Source organism: Oratosquilla oratoria, chromosome 6, assembly GCF_046742065.1.
Source record: "Oratosquilla oratoria isolate Oo_2021 chromosome 6, ASM4674206v1, whole genome shotgun sequence".
NCBI lineage: Eukaryota > Metazoa > Arthropoda > Malacostraca > Stomatopoda > Squillidae > Oratosquilla > Oratosquilla oratoria.
The window spans coordinates 33,877,768-33,897,105 of record NC_134782.1 but is presented as its reverse complement, the minus strand read 5'-3'; the positions used below and the strand labels follow the sequence as shown (position 1 = coordinate 33,897,105).

The 19,338-nt window shown below is 40.7% G+C and overlaps 1 protein-coding gene across 1 annotated transcript in view; it reads left to right on the top strand.

The window, feature by feature from the left end:
- Positions 1-19,338, top strand: part of Mer (ezrin/radixin/moesin family protein merlin) — a 54,972-nt gene that overhangs the window by 21,740 nt on the left and 13,894 nt on the right. The window contains exons 4-7 of the mRNA XM_076186643.1: positions 3,653-3,813; positions 4,100-4,278; positions 8,226-8,521; positions 8,646-8,773. Coding sequence (XP_076042758.1) covers positions 3,653-3,813; positions 4,100-4,278; positions 8,226-8,521; positions 8,646-8,773 — 764 coding nt within the window. The remainder of the gene's footprint in view (positions 1-3,652; positions 3,814-4,099; positions 4,279-8,225; positions 8,522-8,645; positions 8,774-19,338) is intronic.

Here is a 19,338-nt window from a genome sequence, read left to right as displayed (position 1 = left end):
TTCCGCCATTTCTATTACTTCTGTGTATTCAACTCCTCCTTGTCTTAATTTCTCCAAGTCTTGTTTGTTTTTCAGTTTGTTGTTTACAAATCTGTAGAATAGTTTTGGTTGATCTTTATATTTTTCTATGACATCTTTTTCATATTTTCTCTTTTCCTCTCTGCACGCTTGTACATATTCATTTCTATAACAAGTATATATTTTCCATTTTTCAGGTCTTTTGTCTTTCTTCAGTTTGGTCCAAGCTTTGTCTCTTTTGTCTTTTAACTCCCTACATCTTTTGTTGTAGCACTTTACATATTCTTTTTCTTGTTTTTGTCTTGGGATATACTTTTCCACTCCTTTTATAAATTTTTGTCAAAATATTCCATTTCTCTTCTACTGTTGTATCTTCTTTGTGTATTCTTTCCCAGTTTTCATTTTGAAAGAATTCTCTTATTTTATCAAAATTTGTTTTTTCATACATCAATCTTCCTTTTCAATATTGTTCATTTCTTTTCATGTATTTTTTCTCATTTAGTTCTAGTTCTATCAATATGTGGTCACTTTTACTTATTGGTGCCTGGTATTCTATCTTTTCCACTATTTGAGGTTCTGATGTGATTATTAGGTCTAGTCTCAATGGTTCTTCTTCATTTCTATACCTAGTGTTCTCCTGAATCCATTGTGTCATTGTGTGGTCAATAATCATCTCAAGTAGAACATTTCCCCATGAGTCTTCTCCACCCTTTACTGTCATCTCTTCCCAGCAGATTTCTTTGCAATTAAAGTCGCCCATCATAACTATTCTTCCTCCATCTTCCATTATCTTGTTTAATGTTATTCTTGTGTCTTCTAACATACTTTTATGTTCACTTTCTTTCCACGAGGCTGTTTTTGGGGGCACGTAGTTTATTACAAACTTTTTGCTCTTCTTATCTCTGTCTTCTACTTCTATCATAATCATCTCTACTCTATTCTTTCCATATGTGACACTCCTCACGTTTATATCCTTCTTAGTCAGGAACATAACTCCACCCCCTTGTTTTATCTCTCTGTTTCTAATCCAATAATTATATGTATTGTGTCCTATGCTGTTGGGTGGTAGTGGACCTTTTAATTTTGTCTCTACAATTCCCATTGTGTCTGGTTCTTTTTCCTTCAGATACTCGTTCAGTTCATTCAGTCCTGTTATTAATCCATCTATATTTGTGTAGGACACTCTAAACTTTCTGTTATTTCCATTGTATTCTCTGTTTCTTTTTTGTTTCTCTGTTATGGTCCATTTCCTCAATTTCATATTCACTACTCTCCAGTAGAATTCTTGTTTTTCTGACTCCGTAATGGTCTCGTTTTTTTCTTTAGCTTCTTTCCTTTTCCTTTTTTCTTCCTCTCTTTCCTCTTTATTCATTTCTCTTTTTATCCATACCTTTTTATATTGTTCACTTGCTGCTAGCTTCCCTGTTTTTGCTAAGATATTCTCTGCTGTTGTTTGTGACCTGAATTTAATCTTAATTGGTCTGGTCTTATCTGTACTATATTTTCCGAGCCTAAACATCTCTTCAATTTGTTTCATTATTTCAGGTTCATCTTCTTGAACTAATTCTAGTAAGCTGCTTACTTTTTCTTTTTCCTCACTGATTCTTGAAGTTCTATCTGGGTTATGTTTCTCTTCCATTCCTAATATAATTATACATTTCTTTTTATCTGCTAAGTCTCTTACTATATTCTCCTTCTGTCTCATCACTTTGATAACTGAGTCTTCAGTTTGTTCTTTCATTTGCTGTTTAATTATGTCAGTAAATGCAACTTTACTGTTTTCTTGGATTTTTTTCCAACCCTGAGCTTCTTTTTGCTATGGCCTCTTTATTGTCTTTATTATTCCTCTTTAATTCCTCATTCTCCTCTTTTACTTCTTTTAACTGTCTTTTTAATTCTTCTATTTCATTAGTTAAATTTTTGTTCACCTTCTCTAGTTCTTCCTACTTTTCAACTCTGCGCAATGTTGGTTACGTTACCGAACCTGTCTTCCCAATGTTCGATCATCTTATCAAGTTTCTCCTCTAGTCTTGTCAATTGGGGGAGGTTGGTATCCCCCCCACCCTTATTAAATCCCTGGAAATTGTTATCCTCACCTTCCATTGTGCTGCTCTTATCTATATTTCTAATCTTTACAATTTCGTTAATCCCATCACGAGAATCATCGGTCCTTCGTTTGTTTACAAGACGTCTGGCCTCTTGGACCAAGTCCTCCCCTTCCTCATTTTCTTCCATTTCCCTCAGTAATCCCTCCCCTTCTCCTTTTTCCTCACTTTCCCACAACACCACGAGTTATCCCCTTCAATGTAAATACAATAGGTACTTCCTTTGCGTTGAGGTCCACGAAAATTTAACTTTTTCTTCAGAACTCTAATCCTCGCCGTCCATCCGACAAAAGTGTGTGTGTGTGTGTGTGTCTGTGTTCACATGTACAAGTAAGCATGTACGTGCGTGTGTCTGTGTTCATATTTGTGTGTACACGCACGTGCATTCACAACATACACTGGTTGTCTAACATGTGTCTACGTGTGCGTGTCTCCACGTGTGTAAGCATGTATATGTCTGTTTTTGGTCTCCCAAACCACCACCGCCAGTAACAACAAGAACCTCATAAGAGAAATTAAGACATGAGAAGCGCAGTCATTATCAGACTTATTAGTTGTGTTCCAAACGAAAGAAACATTACACTTCAACAGGTTAGGGCAGTAAAATTTCACGATAGCACAGCGCAGGTGGTGGAAACGACAAGCTAAAGCTTGTTGGCTACCCCCCTACCACCCCCTACTTCCCCTCTCCTCCCCTCCCTCCCTCCTGCATCAGTACCCGGAGGTTGACACGTAACCGCAGGCAGCCACCCACGGCTATCCCCTCGCCCCACACCCTTGTTTGAGCAGTTCCCAGTGTACATAATGACCGCGTTATATGAGGATCGACTGTATATGGTAAAATAGAAAGTCACCACAAATGTTTGCGATGTTGCCGCGTGTGTGTGTATGCATGCCCGACTTAGCACGAATTTTAAAATGGTTCTCTACATTTGAGATGGTTTTGAAATAAAATCCGTGTTATTCGAATCCGCGTTATTTGAGGGACTCCTGTATAGATAGAATAGTGTGGAGGGGGCTGTCCAGACCTTGTTTACCAAGGTGCTAAGTTGTGAAAGGTGATAGATTATTGACTTGTCCACCTTCCATATAAGGGGAGAGTCATAGTCATTTGCATCTGTTACTAGGAATTCCCTGTCTTCTCCTTTTCTGCATGAGGGGATGGAGGGGGGGGGTCGCCGATTTAATGAAGCAGCCTTGCTGTGGATGTACTGTGTCTTGTGACACTGCTTGTGACCCAGGGCAGTGGACAAGATGCAGGGATGACCCATCATCCAGGAGGTGCCAAGATAAGAGGGGCAGAGGGTGGAGGGAAGTGGAGTGTATTAGGGATGGAATGGGTGGGAATGGTTTTTATGCCTTTGATTTTTGGCTATCTCCCTTGTAAGGGGGAAAAAGCCTTTGGTATATGTATGTATGTACTAGGAATTTTTTAATAAGTTTCTTTCACTATATAAGAGTAAATGGCTGTGTTTAGCTGGTATTTGAATTTGAATTGTATCATTAACTATTTTTCATGTTATACACAGGTGAAACAGAGTATATTGAACATGGACATATATTGCCCACCTGAGATGTCAGTATTGCTTGCCTCTTATGCAGTGCAAGCAAAGTATGGAGACTACAATCCTGCCACATATCAGTTGGGTATGCTCTCCATGGAAGAACTCCTTCCTCAACGTGTCATCAGGTATAAAGGCCATCCCATTTACATATTACCTCTTTCTTTCTTTAGTTTCCAGAGCAGCTTATATAAGCTTACCTGCCATTTAAAGCCTTCTTTTGTTTGCAAAATGACTTGCAGTATTTAATTATTTTATTTTATTTTATTTTTTTATTAACAAGTTTTCTTTATCTCCCAATGAACTTGTACTCCAGTACTTTTTTTTCATGAGATTATTTGGAAAATGAGTGACACTGTAGCCTTCATTGAATCCTGGAGTTAAAGTGCTTAATATAGTGTATCCATCCTACAGCCAGTACCAGATGACCCCTGAGATGTGGGAGGAGAGGATTCGCATTTGGTATGAGGACCACAGAGGGATGACCCGAGATGAGGCTGAAATGGAATACCTCAAGATTGCTCAGGACCTTGGAATGTATGGCGTCAACTACTTTAAGATCACAAACAAGAAACAAACTGAATTATGGCTTGGTATGTTAATAGTGCATGGATGTGGTACAGATGATAGTAAAATGGAAGAGATAGGTAGTATGTTTGTGAGAAGAAAGATGGATGTGTTGGCTTTGAGTGAAACTAAGTTGAGAGGGAAGGGCGAGTGTGAGTTTGGGAGTGTAATTGGGAGGTTCTCAAAAGTGAAGAGAGGGTGAGGGAGAGAAGGGGTGGCTATACTAGTTAGTGAAGAGAGAGGTAAACGTGTAGTGGAGTGGAAGGAGGTTTCCTCAAGGATAATGTGGATGAAGGTGAAACTGGGAAAGGAGATGTGGGTTTTTGTAAGTGCATATGGGCCTGGTAGTAAGTGTAGAAGAAAGGGAGGCTTTTTGGATAGATTTAAATGAGTGCATAGAGGGGTTAGGGAGGAACATCAATGTAGTAGTATTGGGAGACCTTAATGCTAGGGTAGGAAATGAACCAATTGACAGAGTGGTTGGGAAATGTGGAGTTCCAGGAAAGAATCGTAGTGGAGAGTGTCTAGAAAGAGAGTTGATGATAGCAAATACAGTGTTTCAGAAGAAAGTCAAGCATAAGTACACATGGGAGAGGATGATGGATGGAAGGGTGGTAGATAGAGCATTAATGGACTATGTAGTGGTAGATAGGAGTATAATAGGAAGAGTTAAGGATGTACATGTTCTAAGGGGAGAGAGTGGGGGAATATCAGATCATTTTTTGGTGGTAGGTAAGTTGAGAGTGGAGGATAGATGGAGAAAGAGGAAAAGGACAAAAGGTAGGGAGGTGCTTAGAGTGAACTCTTTAAAGGAAAAGGAGAAGGAGCACAAGAAGTGGCTGAGAGGAATGGGAGGGAGTGAAGGATAGAGTAGAGCTAGAAGTGGAGGAGGAATGGGGATGGTTCAAGGAGGGAGTCATAAGGTGTGCAAAGATGGTGTGTGGAACAAGAAGGACGGGAGAAAATAGAAGGGCAGTGAATGGTGGGATGAGGAAACAAAGAAGGTTGTAGAAGAGAAGAAGCGAGCTTTCACAGATTGGTTACAAAATAGGACAAGGGAATCATATGAGAGGTACAAAGAAAAGAGAAGAGAAGTAAAGCAAAAGGTAAAGGAGGCAAAGAGGAGAGCAGATGTGAAATGGGGTAAGAGTTTGATAGGAAATTTTGAGAGTAATAAAAAGATGTTTTGGAAAGAAAATAAGAGAGGAAGAGGAGGTGAATCAAGTAGAGAAGAAAAGGTAAAAGGTGCAGATGGAGAGATGATAATGGAAGAGAAGGCAGTAAGGGGAAGATGGGCAGAATATTTTAGGGAGTTGCTAAATGTGAAGGAGTATAGGGAGGGAAAGATAGTTGCAGTGGGAAGTGCTAAGAAAATGATTGTGATGAGTGAGGAAAATGGAGGAGAAATAAGGAAGGATGAAGTGAAAGCAGTTGTTAAGATGATGAGAGCAGGTAAGGCACCTGGTCTGGATGGATGCCATGCAGAATGTCTAATAAAAGGAGGTACAGTGATGGTGGACTGGCTGGTGAGGTTATTTAATGTTTGTTTAAGAGAGGGTAGAGTGCCGGAGGACTGGAGGAGTGCCTGTATAGTTCTACTTTACAAGGGAAAAGGGGACAAGTGTGAGTGTAGTAGTTTCAGCAGGATTAGCTTATTAAGTGTAGTTGGGAAGGCTTATGGAAGGATCTTGATTGAGAGGATTAGGAGAGGAACAGAGGGAGTAATTGGCAAAGAACAGTGTGGATTTAGGACGGGTAGAGGTTGCATAGATCAGATCTTTGTGGTAAGACAGATATGTGAGAAAGCTATAGGAAAAGGTAAGGATGTTTTTTGGGCTTATGTATCTGGAAAAGGCTTATGACAGGGTAGACAGGAGGCACTGTGGGAGGTTTTGCAGATATACAGGATAGGAGGAAAGCTTCTAGGAGCTGTCAAGAGTTTAACGAGAGTAGTAGAGCATGTCTCAGGATTAGAAATGGAGAGACTGAATGGTTTGAGGTAAAGGTGGGACTTCGTCAGGGATGTGTTATGTTGCCCTGGCTTTTCAACTTATACATACATGGATGGGGTGGTTTGAGAGGTACATGCAAATGTGGTGGGTCAGGGATTGGAGATGTTTAAAGTAAATGGAGAAAAGTGGGAGGTGAGCCTGCTGTTGTTTGCAGACGACACTTCGTTTGTAGCAGGATCAGAGGACGGATTGAAGAAGTTGGTGACAGAGTTTGGGTGAGTGTGTGAAAGAAGAAAGCTAAACATAAATGTGGGTAAAAGTAATGTGATGAGATGTACAAGGGGTGAAAGTGGCAGCAGACTGGAAGTGAGCATAAAGGGAGAGCGACTGGAGGAAGTGGATAGTTTTAGATACTTGGGTGTGAATTTGGCAGGAAAGGGAGGAGTGAAGGTGGAGGTAGAATGTAGATTGAGAGAAGCGAGTAAATGGCTTGGTGGATTAAAAAGTGTAATGAGGAATAGACATTTGGGAATGGAGGCTAAGAGGAGATTGTATGAAGGAGTTTAAATGTGTTTGAGATGAGGTGTCTGAGAAGTATGATAGGGATTACTATGCTGGATAGAGTGAGAAATGAGGTGAGGAGGAGAACAGGGGTGGTAAGGGAGTTGGGACATAGGGTTGATGAAAGAGTATTGGGATGGTTTGGACACATGGAAAGAATGAGTGAAGAAAGGCTAGTAAAAGAGGTATGTAAGGCAAATGTGAAGGTATTGAACATGAGGGGGTGACTAAGGATGAGATGGATGGATGGGGTGGAAGGGGCTTTGGGGAAGAGGGGAATGTCTGTTGAAGAAGGGCAGGAGAGGACAGAAGACAGGGGTGAATGGAAAATGGTTGTATATGGATGATGTTGTGATGCATGAGGTGGAATGGGTAGGGGGATGGGTGGTGAAGTAGTATGTGTGAGAAAAATTTGATGCAGCCCGAAGGGATTTCTCCTTGTCTTCTCCTTTTCTGCATGAGTGGACGGAGAAGGGGGGGGTCACTGATTTAATGAAGCGGCATTGCTGTGGATGTGCTGTGTCTTGTGACACTGCCTCTGACCCAGGGCAGTGGACAAGATACAGGGATGACCCATCATCCAGGAGGTGCCAAGATAAGAGGGAGGGTATAGGGTGGAGGGGAGTGGAGTGTATTTAGGGATGGAATGGGTGGGAATGGTTTTTATGCCTTTTTCTTTTTGGCTACCTCCCTTGTAAGGGGGAAAAAGCCTTTGGTATATGTATGTATGTGTATGTTAATAGTAGTTCTAGATATTTCACAGTTGTAGTGTTCAGTGAACAACATTAACATTGAGTTACTGTATGCATCTGTCAGTGTATAAACAGGTTCCTGAATAAGTGCAGTAAAAATCTAAGGATGAGAGATTGGTGGACCTATTTCTGTCACACTGTTTTAACATCATTATGGAATGGTTGAAAAATGAGGAGAAAATAGTAATGTTATGTAGATGTGTTAATGGCATAGGAAGGGGGGTAGAGGAAATACAAAGAAGTGGGGATAGTAGTTTCCACTTATTATGCGGTTTAATTTGTTGAGTGGTTGTAGTTGAAATATGTATCCTTGGGATGTTAGTGGTATGTAGATGTTTGTGATGATAAATGGATGACATGGCATAAAAGGAAGTTTTTCTGGTCTGTTTAGTTACTTTTTTGTTCCAAGTGCATGAGGAGGAAGCTTGTCTTATGTTGTGGGGGTAAAGCAATTCTGGCTATTGAGCCCAGATGTGGGAGCACTGTGTTGTGCTGCATTGCCGTTGACATGAGCAATGTGGAGTAGAACAGGCTCTGTGATACTATGGCCATATGAAAACAGGTGGATGGCAGTAAGTTTCCTTGGAGGGTACATGAAATGGTGATAATGAGAGTGAGAGCAATGGGAAGACCAAGGAAAAGGTGATCTTACCCCAGACAGGTAATTTCTCTTAAATCTTATTTTAGTTATTTGAAATTGTCTTCCAGGTGTGACAGCCCTTGGCCTCAATGTTTATGAAAACGAAAACAAGCTCGAACCCAAGATAAGCTTTCCTTGGTCTGAAATTCGAAATATGATTGTTGATGATAAGAAGTTCACCATTCGACCCACCGATAAATGCTCGCCCAACTTTGTAGTTTTCTCTAAGAACAGCCGCATGAACAAACTTATCCTTGACTTGAGTATAGGTAATCATGATTTGTTCAAACGAAGAAGAAAGCCAGACACAATAGAAGTGCAGCAGATGAAAGCTGCAGCACGCGAAGAAAAAATGAGAAGACAGGTAAGCTTTTGTCAAATGTGGTATTAAATATTGAGAAAAAAATTTGTATTACTTCCATTAGTACTGAATGCTATATCTCCTTGCTTTCATTACAATTTTTTTTTATTTGTTATGCTGAGCTCAGGTGGAGAAGGATAAACTGGCAAGAGAGAAACAGCTGCGTGAAGAAGTCGAACGACAGAAGGCAGAATTAGAACAAAGACTCTTACAGTATCAGGAAGAAATGAGAGCTGCTAATGAGGCCTTACATAGGTAGGTATTGATCATAAAAGACATATTATTTTGGAAAGTAAATGTTGCAGCAATGATTCTATCAATATACCAAAGGCTTTTTTCCAAATATAAGGGAGGTAACCAAGTCAAAAGGCAAATATCCGCTCCTACCCATTCTACTCCCATCCACCACCCTTTCCTCCCTCTCATCTCAGCTCCTCATGGATGATGGGTCATCCATATATCCTGCCCACTGCCCTGGGCCAGAAGCAATGTAGCAAGACACAGCACATCCACAGCAAGGCCACATCTCTTATCAGCAACACCCTTCTCCATCCCCTCATGCAGAAAGAAGAGAAGACTGGTAGAAATCATGTTGGTCTGCATCAAAATATCATTCATACATAACCACTCCCTAACCACCCCCATCCTCTACCCCTCCCTTCCATGCATCACAGTATCATCTATACACAGCCATTCTCAACTCACCTCTATATTGTGGCTTCCTCCTTCCTTGTTCAACAGATATTACCTTCGTACTCAATGCCCAATTGATCCCATCCATCCATCTTATCCTCTGTCATTCCCTCAAGTTCACTCTCCCCAGTTCTGCCTTCCACACCCATCTGGGGTATTGACTACATGTTATTGTGTAGTAAAATTTGCACAGTAATATGCAGCTGATACTTTAGGGACCAAAGCCATATATAATTTTGTCTGTGTTAGAGGAAATCTCTACTCAGAGAAATTATGCTACTTTATTGTACTGCGATTATCCCTCCATTATGCAGTCTCCTCCCCTCATAATAATGTCCTGTACCTCTTCTTTGAGTATGTAATTACATTGTCATTTCTGTTCCCTGTGGTAAAGGGAAGAAAAAATACTGCCACTGAATCTTCCCACTTGAGTTGTAAAGGCAGTTAAAACAGGACAGAGTGATGGGACTAGGCATCCTACTTGCTGTAACCCCAAGCGGTACATTCCTACGAGAGGTCAAGAAACCAGCAATGATTAGGACAGTCATTTGGTACTGCTTTTACTATTTGTATTGAGTAGATTACATATATTTGGAGGTGGAGGTAAATTGTAGATTGAGAGAAGCAAGTAAATACATACATATACCAAAGGTTTTTTCCCCCTTACAAGGGAGGTAGCCAAAAAACAGACATAAAAACCATTTTCTTGGCTTCTCATGGATGACAGGTCATTCCTGCATCTTGTCCGCTGCCCTGGGTCAGAAGCAGTGTCGCAAGACACAGCACATCAACAACAGGGCTGCTTCATTAAATTAGCGACCCACCCTATCTGTCCCCTCATGCAGAAATGGAGAAGATGGGGAGAAATCCCTTCGGGTTGCGTCAATTTATTTATCATGCATACTCCCTCACCCCCCATCCCCCACCCACTCCCCCTCATGCATCACAGCATCATCCATACACAACCATCCTCCATTCATCCCTATCTTCTGTCCTCTCCTGTCCTTCCTCAACAGACATTCCCCTCTTTCCCAGTGCCCCTTTTACCCCATCCATCCATCTCCTCCTTGGTTTCCCCCTCATGTTCACTCCTTCCACACCTCTTTTACTAATGTTTCTTCACTCTTTCTTTCCATGTGTCCAAACCATCCCAATAATCTTTCATCAACCCTATCTTCCAACTCCCTTTCTACCCCTGTTCTCCTCCACCTCTCCTCATTTCTCACTCTATCCAGCCTAGTAACCCTATCATACTTCTCAGACACCTCATCTCAAATGCATTCAAACTCCTCCTCTCTTCCTCTCTTATGTTCCATGTTTCTGCCCCATACAATGCTGTTGGCACAATCACTCCATACAATCTCCTCTTAACATCCAAGTAAATGCATTAGATAATTAAAAAATGTTATGAGAAATAGGCAACTGGGAATGGATGCAAAGAGGAGATTGTATTAAAGGGTGATTGTGCTGGGATTGTATGGACCAGATACTTCGAATTTAAGAGAGGCAGAGAAGGGGAATCACAGATTAAGTGAAATGGCCTTACTATGGATGTACTGTGTCTTGCTACATTGCTTCTGACCCAGGGCAGTGGGCAGGATACATAGATGACCTGTCATCCATGAGGAGCTGAAATGAGAGGGAGGAAAAGAGTGGTGGATGGGAGTGGAATGGGTAGGAGTGGATAGGTGACTTTGACTTGGCTGCCTCCCTCATAAGGAGTTAAAAGTTCTTGGTATATAGATATATAGACTTATGAATTTATGATTTTTAGGGTGTAGGGAGCAATGATACTTGTAGGTACCTGTTTGTCTTATAAGGTAAATATTGAAAAATCATCTGCTTTCTACTGTCATTTTACAAGTAAAAGATAGTTTGAATGATTTATATTAATCAGTTGATCTGTCATCTTAGATTTCTCTAATGGGAGACCCATGGCTCCCAAAAATTATTCATATAATCAGCTAGTCAGATGTTGCTTCGAGTTTCTCAGACCATACCTGGCAGTTTTCAGGTCTTTCCATAGATCTTTGTGGAAACACTCAATATTTGTATATACGAGGTCTGTTGAAAAATATGTGGACTGCCATCATAATGCAAAATGTACTTTATTTAGAAGTTACAGATCTGGGTCCTCTTCAAAGTACTCTCCTTCCCAATGCGTGCATTTATCCCAACAGTGTTTCCACTTGTTGAAATAGTCCTGGTACGCTTCTTTTGTAATGTCCTTCAGCTCCTTCGTTGCATTTGCCTTAATCTCGGGAATCGTCTCAAATCTTCTTCCTTTCAAGGGTCTTTTGAGTATGGGGAACAAGAAAAAATCACAAGGAGAAAGGTCAGGTGAGTAGGGGGGGGGGGATGGGGGAAGAACAGTGATTGAGTGTTTGGCCAAAAACTCACAAGTTCTTAGGGCTGAATGGGCTGGAGCGTTGTCATGATGGAAAAACCAGTTGCCACTCCTCCACATTTCTGGCCTTTTGTGATGGATGGTGTCCCTCAGATGTTTCAAAACTTCAGTGTAGTAAGTCTAGTTCACTGGAGCCTTCGGGGTGGTACTCGTGATGAACAACACTCTTAGCATCGAAGAAAACTGTCAGTATCACCTTGACCTTGGATTGAACTTGGTGAGCTTTTTTGGGTCTGGGAGATGTTTCACTCATCCACTGGGATGATTGGACCTTTGTTTCAGTGTCAAAACCATAAACCCACAATTCATCACCTTGTTATGATCCTGGACAAAAAGTTTTCATCTTCTGAATGATCAAGCAGTTCCTGACAAACCTGGACACGATGGGCATTTTGTTTGTCCGTTATCAGGCATGGCACAAATTTTGCAGCAATATGGTGCATCTTCAATCTTTTTGTCAAAATCTCGTAACAAGATTACCACACTCTTCAGCAAGCTCCCTGACAGTCAGATGTCGATTTGCCTGCAGTAGGGTGTTGATTTTGTTGACTTGTGGGTCATCGCTTGACGTGGAAGGACATCCAGGATGATCATCTTCAATGGACCGTCGACCATCCTTAAAATGCTCATACATATACCAAGGCTTTTTCCCCCTTACAAGGGAGGTAGCCAAAAAGGAAAAGGCATAAAATCATTCCTATCCATTCCATCCCTAAATACACTCCACACCCCCTCCACCCTCCCTCTTACCTTAGCACCTCCTGGATGATGGGTCATCCCTGCACCTTGTCCACTGCCCTGGGTCAGAAGCAGTGTCGCAAGACACAGCACATCCACAGCAAGGCCGCTTCATTAAATCGGCGACCCCCCCCCTCTCCGTCCCCCCATGCATAAAAGGAGAAGACGAGGAGAAATCCCTTTAGGCTGCGTCAAATTTTGCTCACACATACTACCTCATCCCCCATCCCCCCACCCATTCCACCTCATGCATCACAACATCATCCATATACAACCATTCTCCATTTACCCCTGTCTTCTGTCCTCTCCCGTCCTTCCTCAACAGACATTCCCCTCTTCCCCAAAGCCCTCTTCACCCCATCCATCCACCTCATCCAAGGATGTCCCCTCATGTTCACTCCCTCCGCATCTGCCTTCCATACCTCTTTTACTAGTCTCTCTTCACTCATTCTTTCCATGTGTCCAAACCATCCTAATACTCTTTCATCAACCCTATCTCCCAACTCCCATTCCACCCCTGTTCTCCTCCTCACCTCCTCATTTCTCACTCTATCTAGCCTAGTAACCCCCATCATACTTCTCAGACACCTCATCTCAAACACATTCAAACTCCTTCTCTCTTCCTCTCTTATGTTCCATGTTTCTGCCACATACAGTGCTGTTGGCACAATCACTCCTTCATATAGTCTCCTCTTCGCATCCATTCCCAAATGTCTATTCCTCATTACACTCTTCAATCTACCAAGGCATTTACTCACTTCTCTCAATCTACATTCTACCTCCACCTTCACTCCACCTTTTCCTGCCACATTTGCACCCAAGTGTCTAAAACTATCCACTTCCTCCAGTCGCTCTCCCTTAATGCTCGCTTCCAGTCTACTGCCACTTTCACCCCTTGTACATCTCATCACCTTACTTTTACCCACATTTCTCTTCAGCTTTCTTCTATCACGCACTCTCCCAAACTCTGTCACTAACTTCCTCAATCCCTCCTCCGATCCTGCCACAAGCGCAGTGTCGTCTGCAAACAACAGCAGGCTCACCTCCCATTTTTCTCCATTTTCTTTAACCATCTCCAATCCCTGACCCACTACCCTTGCATTTACCTCTCGCACTACCCTATCCATGTATAAGTTGAACAGCCAGGGCGACATAACGCATCCTTGACAAAGTCCCACCTTTACCTCAAACCACTCACTCTCTCCATTTCTAATCCTGACACATGCTCTACTACTCTCATAAAAACTCTCTGACAGCTCCTAGAAGCTTTCCTCCTATCCCATATATCTGCATAACCTCCCACAGTGCCTTTCTGTCTACCCTATCGTAAGCCTTTTCCAGATCCATAAAAGCCCAAAAAACATCCTTCCCCTTTCCTATAGCTTTCTCACATATCTGTCTTACCACAAATATCTGATCTACACAACCTCTACCCGTCCTAAATCCACACTGTTCCTCACCAATTACTCCTTCTGTTCCTCTCCTAATCCTCTCAATCAAGTTCCTCCCATAAGCCTTCCCAACTACACTTAACAGACTAATCCCTCTGAAACTACTACATTCACACTTGTCCCCTTTTCCCTTGTAAAGTGGAACTATACAGGTACTCCTCCAGTCCTCCGGCACTCTACACCTCTCTCCAGCAAACATTAAATAACCTCACCAGCCAGTCCACCATCACTGTACCTCCTTTTTTTAGACATTCTGCATGGCATCCATCCAAACCAGGTGCCTTACCTGCTTTCATCATCTTAACAACTGTCTTCACTTCATCCTTCCTTATTTCTCCTCCATTTTCCTCACTCATCACAGTCATTTTCTTAACATTTCCCACCACAGCTATCTTTCCCTCCTTATCCTCCTTCACATTTAGTAACTCCCTAAAATATTCTGCCCATCTTCCCCTTACTGCCTTCTCTTCCATTATCATCTCTCCATCTGCACCTTTTACCTTTTCTTCTCTACTTGATTCGCCTCCTCTTCCTCTCTTAATTTCTTTCCAAAACATCTTTTTATTACTTTCAAAATTTTCTGTCATACTCTTACCCCACTTTACATCTGCTCTCCTCTTTGCCTCCTTTACCTTTTGCTTTACTTCTCTTTTCTTTTCTTTGTACCTCTCATATGACTCCCTCGTCCTATTTTGTAACCAATCTGTGAAAGCTCGCTTCTTCTCTTCTACAACCTTCTTTGTTTCTTCCTCCCATTATTCACTACCCTTCTATTTCCTCCTGTCCTTCTTGTTCCACAAACCATTCTTGCACACTTTGTGACTCCCTCCTTGAACCATCCCCATTCCTCCTCCAGACCTAGCTCTACTCTATCCTTCACTCCCTCCTACTCTCTCAGCTTCTTCTTGTACTCCTTCTCCTTTTCCTTTTCAGTTAAAGAGTTCACTCTAAGCACCTCCCTACCTTTTGTCCCTTTCCTCTTTCTCCATCAATCCTCCACTCTCAACTTACCTTCCACCAAAAAATGATCTGATATTCCCCCACTCTCTCCCCTTAGCACATGTACATCCTTAACTCTTCCTATCATGAAAAAAAAAATATATATATTCCTATCATAATCCTATTTACCACTACATAATCCATTAACGCTCTATCTACCACCCTTCCATCCACCACCCTCTCCCATGTGTACTTATGCTTGACTTTCTTCCAAAACACTGTATTTGCTATCATCAACTCTCTTTCTAGACACATTTCCACCATCAACTCTCCACTACGATTATTTCCTGGAACTCCACATTTCCCAACCACTCCATCAATTGGACCATTTCCTACCCTAGCATTAAGGTCTCCCAGCACTATTACATTGACATTTCTCCCTAAATCCTCTATGCACTCCTTTAAATCTATCCAAAAGGCCTCCCTTTCCTCTACACTCTTCTCACTGCCAGGCCCATATGCACTTACAAAGACCAATATCTCCTTTCCCAGTTTCACCTTCATCCACATTATCCTTGAGGAAACCTCCTTCCACTCCACTACATGTTTACCTATCTCTTCACTTACTAGAATAGCCACCCCTTCCCTCCCTCACCCTCTCTTCACTCCTGATAACCTCCCACTTACACTCCCAAACTTACACTCAACCTTCCCTTTTAACTTAGTTTCACTCAAAGCCAACACATCCATCGTTCTTCTCACTAACATACTACCTATCTCTTCCCTTTTACTCTCATCTGTACCACATCCACGCACATTAAAAGACCCAAATCATAGGGTGATGGTCAGAAAACTCCCAGACCTTCTTATGCCTTTACTTTTTCTTTTAGGAATGTCCCCTGTGGAGCTACAAGGAGAAGGATGCCTAGTCCTAATCCCCATCCCTTTCTTCTCGCCTCTTACGATCCAAGTGGAAAAACTTGGTGGCAGTATTCTTTTCCCCCACCACAGAAAATGAATACTTAGAGAAATGGTACAGGACAGCAAACAAGGGGTTGGGGGACAGCATAACTGAGGGACAGTCGTAGTATAAAAGTGTCATCATTTCTCTATGATTTTCTTGGTGACAATTACTTACTTCAGCATGTAAAAGAGCCCACAAGATATGGAAACTTACTCGATCTTTTGATCACTAGCCGCGAAAGCATGGCAACTGATGTAGAAGGCGGTGAATCTGTTGCAAATAGCGATCACAACTTAGTTAGATTCAAACTCCTAAACAATTTTAGAATAGATACTTGTGTTTCTAAAATACCCGATTTTAGTAAAGCTCAGTTCATAGGACTACGTCAGGAGCTTCAGCTTACAGATTGGGAGGCAAAATTAAACGAAAGACCTGTAGATCAGATGTGGGAAATATTTCAAAATACGCTCACTAAGATGATTCAAACTTACATTCCTTTTAAGGACAGACGTCCCCCAAATCAGGCTCACCCAAAGTGGCTCGACAAAGAAACTGAAAAAAGGATTGCTAAAAAGAGACAGGCTTATAAGAAATATAAGTGCTCGGGTGCATCTAACGACTATGAAAGTTATGTATCAATACAGAGAGATTTAAAAAAGACAAGAAAATGAAAACGACAATACGAAATGAACATCGCTGATAAATCCAAAGAGAATCCCAAAGAATTCTATAGTTACATTAGAGATAAAAAGGTTGTTAGGAATCACATTGGTCCACTATTATCTGCTGACGGTCAACTTGAATATTCAAATGAAGGAATGTGTAATATCTTAAACAATTATTTTAGCTTGGTATTCGTAAACGAAACACCTCAAAGTGAATTCCAAACTGAAACCTGTGAAAAGTCTGGGGTAAACTTACTACAGTAAATATAACAAAAGAAAACATTAAAAGGTGTATAGAGAAACTCAAAGTTAATAAAACACCAGGGCCTGACGGTTGGCATCCAAGAATCTTAAAGGAAATGAAAAATGAGATTGTTGTTCCATTAGAAATTATTTTCAAGAAATCCATCATATCCGGAGATGTCCCAAGAGAATGGAAGCTAGCTAATGTTACTCCCATATTCAAAAAAGGTGACAAAAAGAAACCAAATAACTATAGGCCTATAAGTTTGACTTCAATCGTAGGAAAAATAATGGAAACTATCATCAGAGATGCTATCGAACATCATTTAGAAAGTAACCGTTTGATAAATGATAGCCAGCATGGTTTCAGACGGAAACGTTCTTGCGTGACTAACTTACTCGAATTCTACAACACAGTTATCTCGACTTATGACAAAAGAAACAATATAGATTTATTATATCTAGACTTTGCAAAAGCTTTTGATACCGTCCCACACGAAAGACTACTTACTAAATTAGCTTTACACGGAATAAGTGGTAGCCTATTAGGTTGGACTAGTAATTGGTTGAATGGTCGAAAACAGAGAGTTGTTTTAAATGGAAAAACTTCTGGATGGAAAAGTGTTGCAAGTGGAGTTCCTCAGGGTTCCATTCTTGGGCCACTTCTATTCATAGTATATATAAATGATATAGACCATGGACTAAAATCTACTGTTTCCAAATTTGCTAATGATACAAAACTGTGCGGAGTGGCAAATGATCACTCAAACCAATTAGATATTCAAGAAGATTTAGATAAATTACAGCAATGGTCTGAAAAGTGGCTAATGAAATTTAACACAAGTAAATGTAAGGTAACGCACATAGGTAAAAATAACAGTAAGTACGATTACAAGTTATTTGGAAATTCGTTAACAAATGTGGATATTGAAAAAGACCTCGGCGTAATTATCAGTAACGACCTCAAATCATCCAAGCAGTGTATTTCAGCCTCTGAGAAAGCAAATAAGATTCTGGGACTGATTGCACGATCTTTTGATTTCAAAAGTCCATCACTCATTAACAAGCTATATAAATCGTTAGTTCGTCCACATTTGGAATATGCTGTTTCCGTATGGTCACCGAATCTCATTAAAGACATTGACAGACAAAAAGTACAACGGCGAGCCACAAAACTGATTCCAAATATCAAAAATAAATCATACGAAAATCGACTAAAACACATGAATCTGTTTTCCCTAAAAAAGCGTAGACTCGGAGGTGACTTGATACAGGTCTTTAAGATTTTAAAGAGAATTGATAACATCATAAGTGACAAAATTTTCACATTGAATGAGAATCAGACAAGAAACAATGGTCTCAAACTGTCCGGAAATAGATTCAATTTGGAAGTAGGTAGAAACAACTTTGCCAACCGTGTAGTTAATGAATGGAATAAACTTCCTGCACAGGTAGTGCAATGTAGTTCAGTTCGAAGCTTTAAGAATCATTAAGATGCTGTAATGATTATAATTTATCTTATATTATTTTTTTTTTTGTTATCATTTGTCTGTCTGATTTTCATTTATTACTAGTTATATGTCAATTTATTACTATTTACTATTTACCTGTTTGTTTATTATTTAACTATATCTATGCATTTATTTATGTATTTTATTTGTTATTTATATTATTATAGTTTTTATTTATTGTTTTATTATTAATATGATTTTTTTTTCGCATCCGACCTAGATATGGATCAAAAGGTCTCCTGTCGGCATGCTCCGCCTTTGTAATCCTTTGTAAAATGATGTGTGGCTCTGGTCCGTAGGGGCGCCCCATATAGACCCTAAAGTATCAACTGTATGCTACTTTGCCACAATAACAAGCAGCCAATACCACTTGAAATATACTGTATGCTTCATAGCAACATCACTGTAAGCTGTGTTAAGCATAGCAAAAGTTTCAGTCACAGATTTCCCAAGTTTAACACAAAATTTCACAGCAAGTCGTTGCTCCTTCATGTCATTCATTCTGAAATCCGCCAAACGAAAAATCCTACTTCACTAGAAATCACATAGCTAATACAGAAATAAAGATATCTACAATCAGGAAATGGCACAGCTGATCTGTGCGAACCTAGCGGCACCAAGCGGATTCCCCTGAAACCAAATGGAGCCATGCAATTCAAACAGTCCATGTATTTTTTTCAACAGACCTCGTATTGTGTGAGTGAGTGGGTGTTTTTCTTTACCCAGGTGGGGGAGGAAGAGGAAAAGGAGGGAGGTTGTAGTATTTAATGGTTGTCAGCTCCCCATGTAGGAAAAAGTGGTGGAAAAATAGTAAATACTGAAAAAGAAAGATAAATCTTGGGTCCAGGATGAAGGGTCACCCTTGGGTAGAGGTTAGGGTGTTGATAATCTCAGGAAGTGGATAGCAGAGGGATGAGCCTCCCCAGCATGTCTAATGCAAGTGACCAACACTGATTCTCAGCATTGATGTTTATAGTAACAACATTGAACTTGTGTTTTGTTGTCAATAACCATTGCTTCTGACCTTGGTGATAGATAGTATTGCACTGAGAAGGCAGAGTCACAGGTGTGGTAAGGAAGAGGATTAAGGAACAGCATTAATGCTGAGTGTTGGTACTGATAAGTTTGATGATTAGTGACAAAATGTTAATAGACACTTGTGACATTTTTGCCCTTATTTTATATGAACAGATAGGATTTCATCTATTT